The sequence below is a fragment of the Cariama cristata genome, unplaced genomic scaffold, assembly GCF_000690535.1.
Source record: "Cariama cristata isolate BGI_N322 unplaced genomic scaffold, ASM69053v1 scaffold9947, whole genome shotgun sequence".
In the NCBI taxonomy this organism is placed as follows: domain Eukaryota; kingdom Metazoa; phylum Chordata; class Aves; order Cariamiformes; family Cariamidae; genus Cariama; species Cariama cristata.
In genome coordinates, this window is record NW_009624932.1 from 62898 (window position 1) to 78478 (window position 15581).

The 15581-nt window shown below is 34.4% G+C and overlaps 1 protein-coding gene across 1 annotated transcript in view; it reads right to left on the reverse strand.

Annotated features, from left to right (window-relative positions):
* Positions 1-14961, reverse strand: part of TLK1 (tousled-like kinase 1) — a 45779-nt gene extending 30818 nt beyond the window's left edge. The window contains exons 1-7 of the mRNA XM_009703387.1: positions 14847-14961; positions 11114-11185; positions 6290-6365; positions 3654-3700; positions 3203-3289; positions 1983-2072; positions 1032-1124 (exon numbers count right to left, since the gene is read on the reverse strand). Of these exons, the coding sequence (XP_009701689.1) occupies positions 1032-1124; positions 1983-2072; positions 3203-3289; positions 3654-3700; positions 6290-6365; positions 11114-11185; positions 14847-14960 (579 nt within the window). The 5' untranslated portion in view covers position 14961. The remainder of the gene's footprint in view (positions 1-1031; positions 1125-1982; positions 2073-3202; positions 3290-3653; positions 3701-6289; positions 6366-11113; positions 11186-14846) is intronic.
* Positions 14962-15581: the final 620 nt, after the last annotated feature.

A 15581-nucleotide genomic window follows, 5' to 3' on the forward strand; every position in this document is an offset into this window, starting at 1 on the left:
TTACACTCAGCTTCATTCTGTATTACAGAACATTCAGCATATAAATACTACATAAAAGCATTGTACCAATCACTTTTCCAGTCCTCCAGTGTTAAACTGAAATTTTAATTTTAGCTCTCGATCTTTTAGATCTGATCACTGAAGTCATGTGAAATCCTAATGTTTTTAATTTAAAAGGAAACAAAAAATTCACAATGATAAAAGTTTCAATTATCTGAGCAGGAAGTTTATCAAGTTCCCTATATTCCAATTATATGTAACTTATTACCTTAAAAAAACCACAGCAATATTATTTTGTTTAAAACTAAATTAATTTATTTTTTTAAAAGGTTAGGTTTGTCTATCCCATACTGTTGAACATGTGCTAAAACAGTCTACATGTATAATTCTATAATGTATGATTGCTAGGGTTAATATGTACTTGCCCACATATAAACACTAAATAGACTTGTGAATACATTTTTTTTGCTTTCGTATTTCATATTTCTATGTATCATCTCTCCAACACTTCAAGAGCACAAACATTAAGATTTTTTTTTCTGAAAACAAGTCTTAGAGCACAGTCTAGCATAGGTTTCTTATTAAAAGTAGTTATTTGTTGCCCATAATAATTTCTATCACAATCACCTCCATTCTGAAACTGCCAACAGTTGACCCACTGATAACTGCTATTCACAATTAGAACAACAACAAAAAAATCTATTACATGAAATTTTATTATGAACGTAAGGAATTAATCAACTGCCTGCAGAACAGCATCAGCTTTCTTCAGAAAGTCTACAACCATACTTAATTATTAATAAGCTGTAGCACAGAAGCAGAAAAAGAAACTTGTGCATTTCATTTTACAGACTTTTCAGATTTTCAGAAAAAAAAACCTTACAAAAATTAAAAGCCCATTCCACCTTTTAATTTACGTAACTCCAGGGTAATTTTTAAAAACAAGGATTATTCAAACATTTAAAATATTTGCCTCAGACTCACTGTCTGTTGTTCTGAATGAGTATCTTTACCCCATGTCTAACACTTACCCTGAGTAAGTCATCTATACGACCTTCTTTCTTTTCCAAGTCTTGATTTTTATTACTTTCTAGTGCAGCTAATTTCAGCATTGTGAGATCAGTCTAAAAAGAGTATTTTGAAAAATTTATCCTTTCCTTTAACAATTACAGCATTATATTTCTCATGCTTTCTATGTAGAGAAATAAAATACTTCAAAACATTCAACAAGACCAGCATATCTTATTTTCATGTGTTTTGAAAGTGACATGGAAGGTTCTTATTCAAAACTGCTTTCCCTCCTCATGATGATGACTGAACAGTTGGGACAAACTACTAACAGTGTTAAAAGATTTGATCACTAACTGAAAAGTTACTGTTCACAAAAAAGCATATAAAACAGGGCAAGAATGTAAATGTCAGCTAATTACTTTAAATTCTCTGCATTTGGTCAACAGGTGAAGTAGTCTTGTTCTGACTAACTTGTGAAAGATAGAACAGATCACGTCAGAAACAGCAGAGAGGATAAAACAGTTGCTTTCCACTTTTAAAAGTCATGACAGAACTATATCTTGATCATTTTGATTACCATCTTATTTTTCTTCTTCAGTGTCATATTTTAAATGTAATATGACAACAGCAGCTGTCACTTCAAACGCTGCCTGAAAGAGCAGCCTCTACTTCTAAGATCACACAACAGTGAAAATCTTGAGCACAAGCCTACCAACGACATGGTCACCTAACTACTCATGATGTGCAACACTGGAAGCAGAGCAAGTGCAGAATACAAAACTAATCAGAGATATTTAAATTATGAGCTGCTGAACTTAATATAAAAGTGCTTTGGCAAATTGTAAAAAGCAAAGCTTTTGAAAGTCTGTAAGAGTTCAGAAAAAGTTGAAAGACAAAGAAATAAACATACCTATCATTTTTTTCCTACAGTCTGAAGTGATACAGTATAGCTCTACTCAAAAAATAGTTACCTGAGTAATTTTAAAAGATAACTGCTTTGGTTGCGTGATAGGGTGGTCCCCAAAAGCTAACGAAGTAGGAGAAGGACTATTCTGTCGAACCTGGAATGCATGAAAACAAAGGATTTTAGATACAACTGCAATATTCATTTATGAACATATTCTTGTTTACAACTCTTGGCAGGAAAATCATATAGAATGTAGAAATAAGGTACCTTTATTACAAAAGACACTACTTGAAGCACTGCATTGAGAGCTATCACTATGCTGTTATATATCACTTGCAGTTTAGAAAGGATGCAATATATTCTCTGAAAAAACTAAGATTGTCACTTTTGGGAAATAGACTGAAAGATTAAGACAATACAAGACTGATACAAGGTGATGTCAGTCTTACACAGACTTAACTTTTCTGATTCTAAGCTTTCACAGCTCATAAATAATTTGAGTTATTTTTGGGGTGGTTATTTCCCACGGGAGAACCACAAAGGGGTTCTGCTAGTGCTAGTGCAGAGCAGAACACAAATCCTGTTAATGACACTTCCCAAAACACACTAGTTTGCATGAATGAGATTGTTTTCAAGCCAAATTCTACAATCTGTATCACTCTCCATACTGCTAGTAAAAGTAAGAGGATGCCTGAAGTTGAAAGTACATGGAAGAAAAGCTGAAGGTCTACCAGCAGAGAAAACAAATCCTTTCTGTAACTGGCACAATCTGTTTTGCCATTTAGAATCACATGTGGGTATGCTTAACACTGAAATTGTGCATATGAGAAGGAAAAAAATTAAACAGCATGACCAACAAAGAGAACTTTAAAAGGATACAGGCAAATTAGGTCTCAATTATTAAAAAACCTATGATTTATCAAAAACTGAGCTTTTAAAGACCCAAGTTAGGGTTTCCTCATAAGTAACAAAAATCCTCCTGTTTTTGTGTGAGGCTTGTGAATAGATGTCATTAGAATATTTTAACACTTGTTCAACATTTTACATAATTACTTTGTATTTAAAAATCATGTTTTAGGAAAAAAAGTCCCAGTGTTAACAGAAAATTTTACTTTTAATATTTAACTTGATTTTTTTTTTTTTTTTTTAATTGCTGTTCAAAGAATGAACTCCTTCCCAGGATCCCTTCCTTTGCAAACTCTTCCCTGAAAACAGATTCTTTCCAATTATGGTACTTTTAGACTATGAAAGTATCTCCAGCAGTTATGACGTTCACAAACTTACAGAAGAAGGAGCGGAATGTGAATTCTGAGGAGATCGGATTGCAGGAGGTACTCCTCGCACTGGACTAGAGCCGTTTCCACCTTGGTACTGCAGGGAAGATATGGCCCTCCAATTAGTCAGTCTTCGTATCAAAATACATTATACATCTATTGAATGATACAGTTCACCTGTACTCAGAATTTGTAAATCAGATTGTATTGCTTTTATTAGTGTAGCTTTTGGCCATTTAAAGAAAAGCATGAAAGAAAATAGTTTCTGTATTGTAGCTCAGGCTGCACCGAGAGACCACTGCATCTCTACTCCAAGGTTTAATCTCATAAACCTACACAAAGAAAAAAAGGCATCCTCTCAAGAGGCCTGCCCATTACAAGCAAAAAATACGTAACATACAAAAAAGCTAAAAGTAAATTTTAAAGCTAAAATAAATTTTACAAACACACAAAAAACTTACCTCAAAATAGTCACTAATCTTGTGACCACGTCCCCCAATATTCTTTCCTGAAACAAATACATTAATCATTAGAATTGATTAAAAAAATTACTTGTAGATGTGTTTACATTTTTACCTATACAGTAATTATAGCAAAGTCTTACCACTTGTTAATTAGTTTTCTTTGATGTGCTAATATATGATCTCCCTGTGTAGATAATTAAGGGATTGGACACAACACAGAGATTTGGATATTCCATTCATTGAGAAATCAGAAATTAAGTCAGACTTCAATTCCTAAACCAGATCAGTGCAGACTTAGCAGTAAGCCTAGACCTCTTCCAGATCACAGTTAACTCATCTCTCATCCTACAGATCAAACCTTTAACTCTAAGTCCCTCCTCTTTTCAAGCACTACCTGAAAGCTCAGCCACTTCCAAAATATCAAATTAACCAAGTCCATTAACATCATATGCTTCAGGTGAGTTATTGCGCCCAAATGTTCAGCCCAAGGATTTCCTTAAGTGCCAATAACAGTGTGGGCATGGAGGATGACAAGTATTTCCATTCCTCCCAACCTGACTGTGCATCAGCTAAGTCACAGGGCTAAGTGGGGAGATAAATAGAGCAGAATGAGAGTGTAGAATTTCTTTTATCTTAATCAGTATTGAGACATCAGGAGCACCAATGTGAATTAATCTTTCTTCAACATGAAGATCTGACCCATATGTGCCATTCCAGAGATCGCATCAATGCCTTACCCAATGGTGTAAATGATTTCTTCTATTCAGCCCTAAGATGACTGATAAATCTTAAGACTGTATTTGTCTCTTGTACAGATCAGGTTATCTATCAGGAGACATCTTGAAAATGGACCATTGTTCAAAGCTTTTTTCTTTATAGAAAGAAATCTTTGTGATAAACTAGGAGATCATTACCCATAGGTCCAAAAATGTATTTTTGGACCTTTTAGTAAAGATTTTCAAGCTTTTCTATTGCTTCAGCCCTGAAGAATTCTTTCTAGTCCAATATGCCTCTATATTGGCACTTCTGCATAACTTGTGTCACTACAAAATACCACAAAGGAACAGAAACACTTGGCAGCCCTTTTCATGTCAAGACTTTTACCAGAAATATTTAGATAAAATAATTCAAAGACCTAGAACAGCACACAGCTAACTTCTCCAGCAGTTACCCAGTTAGTGTACATATCACTGCTACTGCCCTCTAGTCAGCTCTCTACTTACCCTACAATTCTGCTAGTGATTTCTGTCTTCATGCTTAATTCTCATATATTGCTTTATCAAATTAAAATTTGCTTTCATCCAGATAAATGAGACAGACTGCATTCCTTGTCAGTATGGAAAAATCTATTCTATGTCATGTTACAGAATTCTGCACTGAAGAAATACATCAAATTATTTTGGCACAGCAATTATGAATAAATCTACACTGATTTTATCCTGCTTTCCAATTACCTCCATGTTCTAAAAAATACTTTTCATCAACATTTATGGATTATTTTGTATATTACAAACTCAAAACCCTAGGTATGCAATACACAGGAAATGGATCTCTTGTTCCTTTTTTCAATATAATAGCAGTATTTGCTGTGCTTCAACTGTACTGTACCACTCCAATACGCTGTAGTTTCCTAGGCCAGTTCCTTGAGAATATTGCAGTGCAGACTATTTAGTTTCACTGCTGCTGACAGTAAAATAGTAATTATAAGACATTATAATCATGCTGTCTATGCCAAAAAGTTCTTAAAATTTCTATCACCTCCAATTTCAACTCTCATTGGTAGCAGGAAGGACAGGCTACTAGAACAAAGGAAATAGGAAATTTCATTCAAGTTCTTTCAATAAAGCAGGTCTCTATGAGGTAACACTTACAAAGAAATTAGTTTTAGTCAAACTACATAATTCTTCTAACAGTACTTTGCATCATGAAGACTTCCAGATATGGAGCCCATTGATGTGTAACTGAATTGACATTTCCTAACTCAGTTAGAAACCAAAAAAAGCTAACACAGATGTTATCAAAACTATTTCCTCTCCCCTTTTGATGAATTTTTGTCTTGAGGTTAAGTTTCCACCATTCCTCCCCCCAAAAGTCACATTAAAGAGAAGAATGACAAAAAACTATGCTTTGTAAATATTACATTGGAAATTGGTCTCATCCTGATTGCCCCATCCCTCTAGACAACTACACTGTACAACAATCCATAGAAAAGGAAGAATAAAATTCATTTTTTAAATACACCTGAAAAACACGTAATCAAGTATTATAATCTAATCCCTTCTCGCCCTTACCTATTGAAAAGAAATACAAATCACAAAGGTATTTTGGGTAAGAAGAGCTGCTACAATTTGTAAAAAGTATAGAGTTGTATCTTAGCTGGAAGTTGCACACACAATAGCGCACGATTCTTACGGGCAATTACCAGCCCAGTTCAGATTTTACTTGCCCATCCCTTCCAGTGACAAATGAAGAGGAGGGAAGACAGAAGATATGTAATTTATCATCCAAAACACAACACCTGTCTTAGGCAAACAAAAATACAGAATTTTTAAGGCTAACTGTCAAAACTTTGTGCATTATAATTTGATTAAATACCTGCAATAACTATCTAATTAATTTACATTTTAGTTTACCTTGGCTGCTTTCACTCTGAGTGTCTGCTTTTCTTTTTCTTCCTCTGGAAGGTTCTGACTGTTTCTTCTCTGGAGTCTACAAACAACAAAACGAACATGATCCAACAGCATCTCTATTTATTCATATTATTGCTATATTACTGTGAAATAAATTCAAATCCTCATTCATATAATATGATTTCACAATTCAGCAGAGATGTAATTTCAGATCGCAGTTAAAGTAGTCAATCAGATAAATACAAGCTAGAAAAGATATTTAAGACAGTGAGAAATAATTCTTAAATAATTTCCCAAAAGGTAATTCTACATGTTAATTGTAAAACAATTATACCTTTTAATCCATTTTGGGGTTTATGAACACCCAATTTGGTTTTACTTACGGCTACACTTTACCAAGATCTTTGTATCATAGGTGTGGAAGTTTTAAAGCTTAATACTTAGTGAAATAAGCTGGTGTTTTGATGGTGTTTTCTACACGTTGCCACGGTACAAACACAAAGTTCTAGCAGTTTGATAGGAAGCCAATAATGTTACACAGTTTTGGAAGTGCAGAAGTCATCTCCAAACTAATATAAACTGTAGATTTCTAGAATCTGCTTAGGATTTAAAAAAACAACAACAAAAAAAAAATAGAAACACAGAGCAATTGCTCAAAATTTGAATATCTATCCACTTGGAAAGAGTCATTGTTCCCTCCCCATTATATTTGTAACTCAAGAAAGTGAAAGAAAAACATCAACAATAAGTGAAAAAATACAGATCCGTTAAAAATTTATTCCAGAAATATTATATATAGCTGCCTAGAAACTACAATCAGTATGTACTACACAGATAAGGGCTGTGATCAGAAACATCTCTAAATTATATTTGCTCTCCCTTGATCTGAGGATTCAAACCAGTTAGTCTCCCCAGTGTAAGTTCAATTCTACATGCTGCTTTGGTTCAAGGAGAAGATACTGAGCTGTGTGTGTATTCAGCCTCCAAGCAACCTCATACTGGTAACTGGAGAAAGCACAGGAGACATTACCTGAACTCTTGTTTTACAGTCAAGAAATCAATGGTCCCTAATATCTCGGACTAAATTTGAGATTAGTGCTAAGATGCTTCATTTTTTAATGATACCATCATTTTATCATTTCACTGTATTTGTCACTTCGTGCTCCAAGTATTCTTCCTCAACACAGCAAATGATATCAAAATTTGAAATTCAACCCACCACTAAAAGCATTTCAAATATGTTTCAGTTCCAAAATCTTCATGTGGATATCTTCAGATACAAATTTACTACAAACATCCTAAAATACTTATTTTGGCAAAGAACCACTTTAAGTTACCTGTGATCTGTAGAAAATTATCAGTCTGTAAAAGAACAGTCAGGACACGAAAGGCCTTCCTTATCTACACCATGTACTTCTCAGAAGTTTTAGCTCTGTGGATAGCTTCATAAAAACACCTTTGGAAGTTTTAAAATTGTAGCTGTTGTATTACTAGGCTACAAATGAAGTTCAAATTATATACATTTTATTTGAAATAAACTCTTCCAACCAAAATCTGCATCTTTTACAGTCCTATTATACATTAGCAAACTGTACAACACAGACTACTGGAAATGAAGTTATCTCAAGACTGTATGATTCTAAAAGTAGAAAGCATAGCTTAGAAATATTACTTTAATAATTTGCAATTACTGCCAGGTAAATAGGTAACATTAAGCTATCTTTCCACAAAACTAAATTGAAACTATTTAATCAAGTATTTTCATCTTATTCTTATTTTCCAGCTTTCAATTTGGCAGTTATCATTCTAACGTAGTCAGTTTCACCTACCATATCAAGCAAAAAAAAAGTTGTTTAAAAGCTAATCAATGACTAAACATTTAAGATTTCCCCCACCAAAATTAGTTTCCAACTGCTGTGACTCTTGTCTTGTATTTAAAAACCAGACATTTAAAGAGGTTTATAGTTTTTAAACTGAAACTCAAGTAATTCATAAATGTGTATTTCCTTAAGCTCTTCTGATTTCTTTCAGTGATTACTTTAACCTTCCAAACTAAAAAGTATTAGCACACTAATGAGGTTATTAATGAGGTTACCTAACAAGGTCATGCTCACCTTTCCCAAGAACAAAATTCACATGGTAATGTACAGCATACATCAATCACCAGAAAACATTCTCCAAATTCTTTCTAACAAATGTAATCATATGAATTACAAGAAACTGAAGACTAATGGAGCTGAGGAGTATCCTCCTGATAAATGAAGACTGAAGCTGCTTTCAGTCACTTCAGAAGGATTTACACATAGCCAAGATTTATGTTAAAATCCCACCATTTCATAAACAAGACAAAATAGTTTTGAAGTTATCCAAAGTTAGATTGTAAAGCTATGTTAAAGTTACCCACTGCTTGGCATATTAGCAGAGCCTCATACATCATGGTCCTGATGCTAGTTTACCCCTCAATTTTAATGTGCTTCCTCTGAGTCTTCACATTTATAGTTTTAAATCTTGACTTTTCACATCCTCTTTTATAAAATAAACATTCTAAGTACCAATTCTCAACTAGTTAATCTCCTTTAAAAAAATACTCAGGTAAGTATTTTTATATATTTTATGTATAGTTAAATATTTTCTACCATTATTGTAGAACTGGTAACAGTATAACTCAGGAAACTATTTTTGTAGAGGAAAAAAGATTACAATAATGCGTAATAAAGAGGTTTTTTTTGTCTCTCGACACTTAAATCTCCAGTACTTTTAATAGTCGTGGGTTTTTTTAGTTGTTAATATTTTTCATATCCATGAATTGATAGTTTTCCACAATTATTTTCTTCTAAATCCTACCCTCCCTCCCAAAGCAAACTACAGCAAACAAATACAGCAGTGCTGTTTTCCTCTGCAACACATTATAAATTCCAATTAGATCAAACCTTTAGTTTCTTCTGAAGTTACATTTATAATGAGGTTTCTGTATTATTTGGAACCGCAGCAACTGAACAACTACAAGCAAGCAGAGCAAAACATTTAAATAACTAATCAAATCGGACAAATCAAGCCACAGACAAAGATGTCCTCCTTTAAATAATTCATTATCCATAGAAAATAGAAAATACTAGTTATAAATGAAAGGCTGTATTTGTAACCAAAACAGGGAAGAGTGATCTACTTTAATAAGGGATGGTGGGGAGGCCAAAATATTGGAAGACTATCAACCTGAGGTAGCCAATTTAGGAGTTATTTTAACTGCAAGTAGCTAATACACACTCAAATTAAGACCTATGTACCAGAGCAACAACGCATTTAATAAAACAAAAATAATGCATACATTTAAAAAGAAACTGGAATACAGAACTGGATATTAAGATCAAACATCCAGCTAATGTTTACAATTCACAATGCTGAACTAAATCCAGAATAAAGCCTGGTTTCAAGTTATTTTGCAGATCAAAGTTTACCTCTGTGAAGTATCTCGATTAGAACTATTATTCAGAGAAGTTGCCCCTCTTCATACATCCATCAGACAGAAGAAAAAAAGACTACAGTTCTAATAGTTGTATTTTTTGTAATCTCATGTGCAAAAAGTAAAAAAACACGTGTAGTCAGTGTTCTCAGATCACTTGTCTACTCACAGACACATTTTTCTGTCAAGGAATTGTAGTAATGCATCCTAACCTTCAGGCTACTGCAGCACATCTCCATTCCCACACCTACATCAGAATTGCATCACTGCAAACCTGCCCAAAGTGTTTCTGGGAAAAGCCATGAAGAAAAACAACAGGCAGACAGACTCTTCTGGTTAAGAAAATATACAATTGAGAGCAAAACCCAGCTGGGAAAGGCAAGGGGGAAAAAAAAAATAGCAGAGCCTTTTTCAAAGAGGAAAACATGAAATCACATATACAGAGCATAAGGTATCAGTCTTGGGAACCAACTAAATTCACTTGCTGGTCAGCCCAGTATAAAAGGAAACATCAGGCACTGTCTCCTAGTGACTGAATGAACGCTTAGGCCCCAAAATAAAGCTCTAACATGTGAAAAGTAACATCAAAAGCACGTTCCAAACAACTCTCTCTGGCATGACACATATAGGTCTAGCCTAGGCTTGAAATATGTTCTTGCTTACCAGGAGTATAATGTCATTGATGTAATCTGTGATGTACACATTGAAAACTGTCAGAGGGACTCACCGACCCCAAAATCGTAAATTGTAAAAGCTGCATTAGTGCAAATGTATCAATGCTGGTCACCAAAAGGAAAATCTTCTAGTCCAGGGAAGTCTGCACACTGCACATTAAAACCTAGTAAGAGTATGGATCTTTTTTTGGATTATATTAGGTAAGAAAACACATAGTGACAACTGCAGCTTTTGCAAATGCAGATGACAGCTACTGTCTGAGCCTGGAGTAAATCCGTGTTTTTAAAGAAAACATAGGAAACTAGTTTCTAGAGTATTTTCAAAGACGCAGCCAAAGACTAGTCAAAGTTAATCTGTGTTGATGAGAATCTTATTGCTTATTAAACAAGAGATAGCAAACTGTTAAAGCATTTTCAGCTCCAAAAGCTGTATGTATCTTCACAGCATGAGTACACAGGTAATAAAGAAGTAGAAGCAGCTAGTTTCATGACCAAAATCCAAAGAAACTTCTATGAAGTCATGTCTCCTCCTCCAAGAGATCTCTTTTAGTAATGTATACTTTGTCCTATTCAGTTGTGTATTTTGCATTTTATTTTGAAAGTTTCTACATAAAATAAGGGAAAGTGAAATATAAAATTATGACTTGTTAGCATTAAAAGTGATGTAATAATGAATCTACCCCATAGACTTACCTCTGATTCTTTATCACTTAAAGATCCCAAGCTTCCAAAACTGTGATTTGAACTTTCGTTATTTGTTGAGGCCTACCAAGACAAATAAAACATTAAACGTTATATACAGATTTATAAAACAGTTAATCCACTATTATCACTCACAGTTATAACAAGTAATTAATAAAATTTCATGCTTGTAAGGAAAAATTGATTAACCATAGAGCACTTCTGACTTGCAAGGGTGATAAGAAGCTTGACAGGTGGATGTTTTGACAGGGCACAGTAAATTCTGTACTTCGGTTGCTTTTAAGCCAAGTAAAATCCTAGAACATTCAAAGCCATTTCAGTCTTATTTGGGAACAGCAAAACATCCAATCAAAAATCCTATCAAATGATTCCACAGAATGGGCTTAAAAAGCTAATATTGTTGAAAGTGCTGGAGACTACTAAAAATTTTCATTTTCAAAGATAAAGAGGGTTTAATTTTCTCAAAGACAGAGTTGGTTTTTTTTTAATTCATTCAACAACAGAAAATTACAACCTATTGACAATACTATTCTACATTCTTAAAACAAACCATTTCCCCTAAAGTAACAAATTTATACTGGCGGGGGGGAGGGGGCAGTGTGGAATAAAAACTGTGATATAGTCCCAAGTTACAATATTTATTTAGAAATTTTCTAAGGCTGATTTATTCAGAGATCTTTGGAACACAGAATGGCAACAAGGACATTTTATTGAAAGAGTCTGTTCCACATTCACATAACAAAAAATGCCAACATCAGTTGAGCTTCTTTTTATTAAAAGAAAAAAAAAAAATCTTATACTGTTGGATCATTCTCTTCCATATAGGAAAGCAGAACAAATACTTTGAAGTGAAACAACGACTAGTTCCAAGGCAAACACTCAGCTTGCTTCAAAGCATTAAATTCCAGCACTGTATCAGTTTACAGGACAACACTGATCTGTGACATCTTCTGAATAACTGGATCATCTCTGAATTAAAATTTCTGGAGAAACATTAACTAAAACCACAGAATTTCCATGCGTGTAACCCTCCCAGGCACTCAGTAGTATAGAAATGCCTATATGAGGTTCTTCCTTGCAATGTCTCAGTATCTGGTCATCCGAGTCTGCTAAGACAATAATCTCAGTAACCTATATTCATATTTCCACCCTCGATTACTGAAAAAGCTTGAAGATTAAGGGCTTTTTTTCCACCCAACAATTCCAAAACTCTTCAGCAAAACAGTAGATAAGGGTAGGCTTTCAAAATAGCAGTTCCAATAAATAAGAGTCCATCTCAATTTAATTACTAGAAGAATAATGACCTAGAATGTTTCCAAAAATAACCAGTAAGCGCAGCTGCAACCTGTCTATTGTCTTGCTAGGTTAGGAAAATGAGAATTTAGTATGTATGGATTTGGGTATGTACACAAAGAGGAAGTTTTCTCATTTTTGCCTTCAAAGTGAAAGCAGACCAATGGATATCATAAGCTACTACACTTCATGTTATCTGCTTGGATACACTGAATGGTCAGAAATAAAAGAAATACAAACAAAATTGATATAATTGCCATTTTACTGATGGCAGAATAAATCACAGGACTAGGTATCGGTATTCCCCTCTACCTCCCTGCCTCCCAAAATCAAACAAAAAGTAAGCAGAAAAAAAAAAGATATATTGCACTGTATACCAAAGATCCTTTGTAGAGTATTTCTGGTCAAAGGTAGGAAACAGTGCCTTAGGTGAGGATCTGCATCAACCAGAAGACAGTGACAGCAGTATCTTCTGCAAACAATTATCAAAGCATTTGGTAGTAATAAAAGAAACACTTTATCCAGCTATCCATTTGGAAACCAACTGGATGAGATGCAATTATCTGTTCAAACAGATCTCTGAATGTGTCATGGACAAGAAATCTATGTTTTACATGGTAGAGTGAAAAACGAAATCATCTGTTTTAAATTTCTTTTTTTTTCCTGACTAATTTGGATGAACAAACTGAGAACCTGAAAGGGGAATGTAATTTTGCTAAAAGTGAAATCAGCTGAAAAACAGACAACAAAAAACCGCTTGAACAGATTTACAGAAATGGTAAGCAGCGACTCACAGGTGACCAAAGTTTAAAGAAAAGGAACCCCAAGAAACTTGAAAATTACTTTTAAAGAAAATGCATTACACACATAGCAGTGGGCAAATTCTGAGGAGGCAATAAGGCAAGGGACCAACACAGCTGTATCAAAAACTAATAGAAGGGTTTGTAAATACACTAAAAGTTAAATGAAGTTAAAAGAAGGTACAGATCGAGTCATGAAAAAGAACAAATAGTCATTTGAATCATGAGCAACTACTTTAGCAATTATAATGAGCTAATAAATTAGGGGAGTAACTAGTACTAGAGAACCCAAAGAAGACAGAAACAAAGATGGGCCAGAATTACTGGGTTTGTCTCCATCTAATTTTAATCATAAGATATGGCAACTATACATCTTTGCAGTCACAATTAAAAGGCAATTAAAAGAGAAAAAAACAGTGCATCAACCACTGTGTCAATCCAACCTGATTCCTTCCCCTGACCATTTAACTCATTTCTTCGTTAAGCTGGTAGTAATAGAAGTGGTATGTTACCTTCTTTACAGCTTTGTGACAGCTACCTTCATGTGACTCTCAAAAACAAAGAAGATACAATGCAAGATCACTATGCACTGATTTCAAATCTTTATAGTTTGTTAATAGGCATCAATATATCACATATCTCCAGAAATTTCATCAACATCTGCTATCAGGGAGTATTTTGTTCTGTAATCTAGATAGTAATTAAAATGTGGAATAGGAAGTGAAAAATACTAACCACGTTTGTGTAAAATACTTAAAATATGGGGACACTGCAAACACTTTGGAAACAGATTTCAAAAGCACTTCGGTCATGGGAGAAATGTGCCTAAAAAAATTACTATTGTATCTATTCAGCATCAGTTTATTAGGTACTACACTGGGTGAAGAACATTCAAATGCACAAATACAAAATGGAGTACCTCTGGCTAGGTAATAATATTGCAAAAATCAGTCTTGGAAGTTGAAGCTAGTAACTTCAACAGAATTTGTAATAAAGACAAATTTATTTTGCAGATATATCAACTGAAGGGTAATATATGACACACAGAAGGTAATTAAGCCCCACTATTGAATGTTCATAAGTTTTTTTTCCCTCAAGTGTTGCATCCTGGTTTAAATATTAACAGACAGACTGCAGAATGTCTACAATGAAAGTAGGTAAAATTGATACAAATGTCTGGAAAGGTTGACAGAATTTGGCTTCGCTAATCTAGATATATTAGTCTTCAAACAAGTTTCCTCTTAAAACCAGAAGTCACACCAGACTCCCTGTGTCTATTTGAAGCTGAACTGTAAGAGGCAGGCCATCTGCAGCAGGGATAACTCCATTTAAATACTGGGAAAAACTTCTATCTCTGATCACACGTGCACTAGAGCAAAACCACAAAAGAGCATGTATAAGCCCATTCTCTAGTGTTTTTAAGAACAATTCAACATCCATGTCATAGATAGGATCGTTTATCCTGAACCTACCTCAAAACAAAATAACAGACTAACAAGGATTTTCGTGAGAGCCTCTTGCAACCCACTACTTTTCCAAGTAAATCACATGGCCAATATGCAAATGAGACAGTGTGAGATAAATTCATATTTCAAAGATGCTAGATCTGGATGACTGCTTTTAGAACTTACTTTAGCTCCAGCACTGCAACTTCCAGTACTCCCCGTGCTGCCACTTACTACTCCTGTAAATCTTGCCTCTAACAATTCTTGTCTTCTTGGGTCCAGGCTATGAAGCTCATCCATTGCTCCTAAAAAAGATGAATAAATTAATTATATTCCCTAATACTTGCAGTGAATATTTTTACAAACAAGTCAAAGATACCACTGGCCTATGCAAAGAAAGGATTTATATCCTCAACTTGACAATGATTTACTATCTGTTACCTAATAATGAATGCACTCAGTGACTTCCAGAAATTTTGGGGAAGTTCTGTGTATCAGAATAGCCTTGTCAATTTTGGTGAAAACTAGAACCTGTTAGAGGCGGGTAAGAGACATGAAATCTGCAGCACACGATACGCCAACCAGGCAATTATTTATGGATTAAAAACTAGCTGACAGGAGCAAAATACTTTCTAGCATAAAACCTTGCAGTTCTGCAATCCGCTTGTTTTCTGTATTACCTAAATTATTTAGACTATCAAGCTATCAATGTCCAAGACGAACAAGTAAGAATCATAGGAAGAAAAGGAAAATGGGAGGTAGACAACCATCCCCAACATGTGCAAGGGAATGCAGGCTGGTTTGAAGGGCAGAGAAGCAAGGAGCAGGATCAGCAATACGACAGAAGCCAAGAATAACAGAGATCCTTGCACAGGTGGTGCCTCCAACAAAGCCCTGCTAAATGGGGTAAAGCAGCACTGC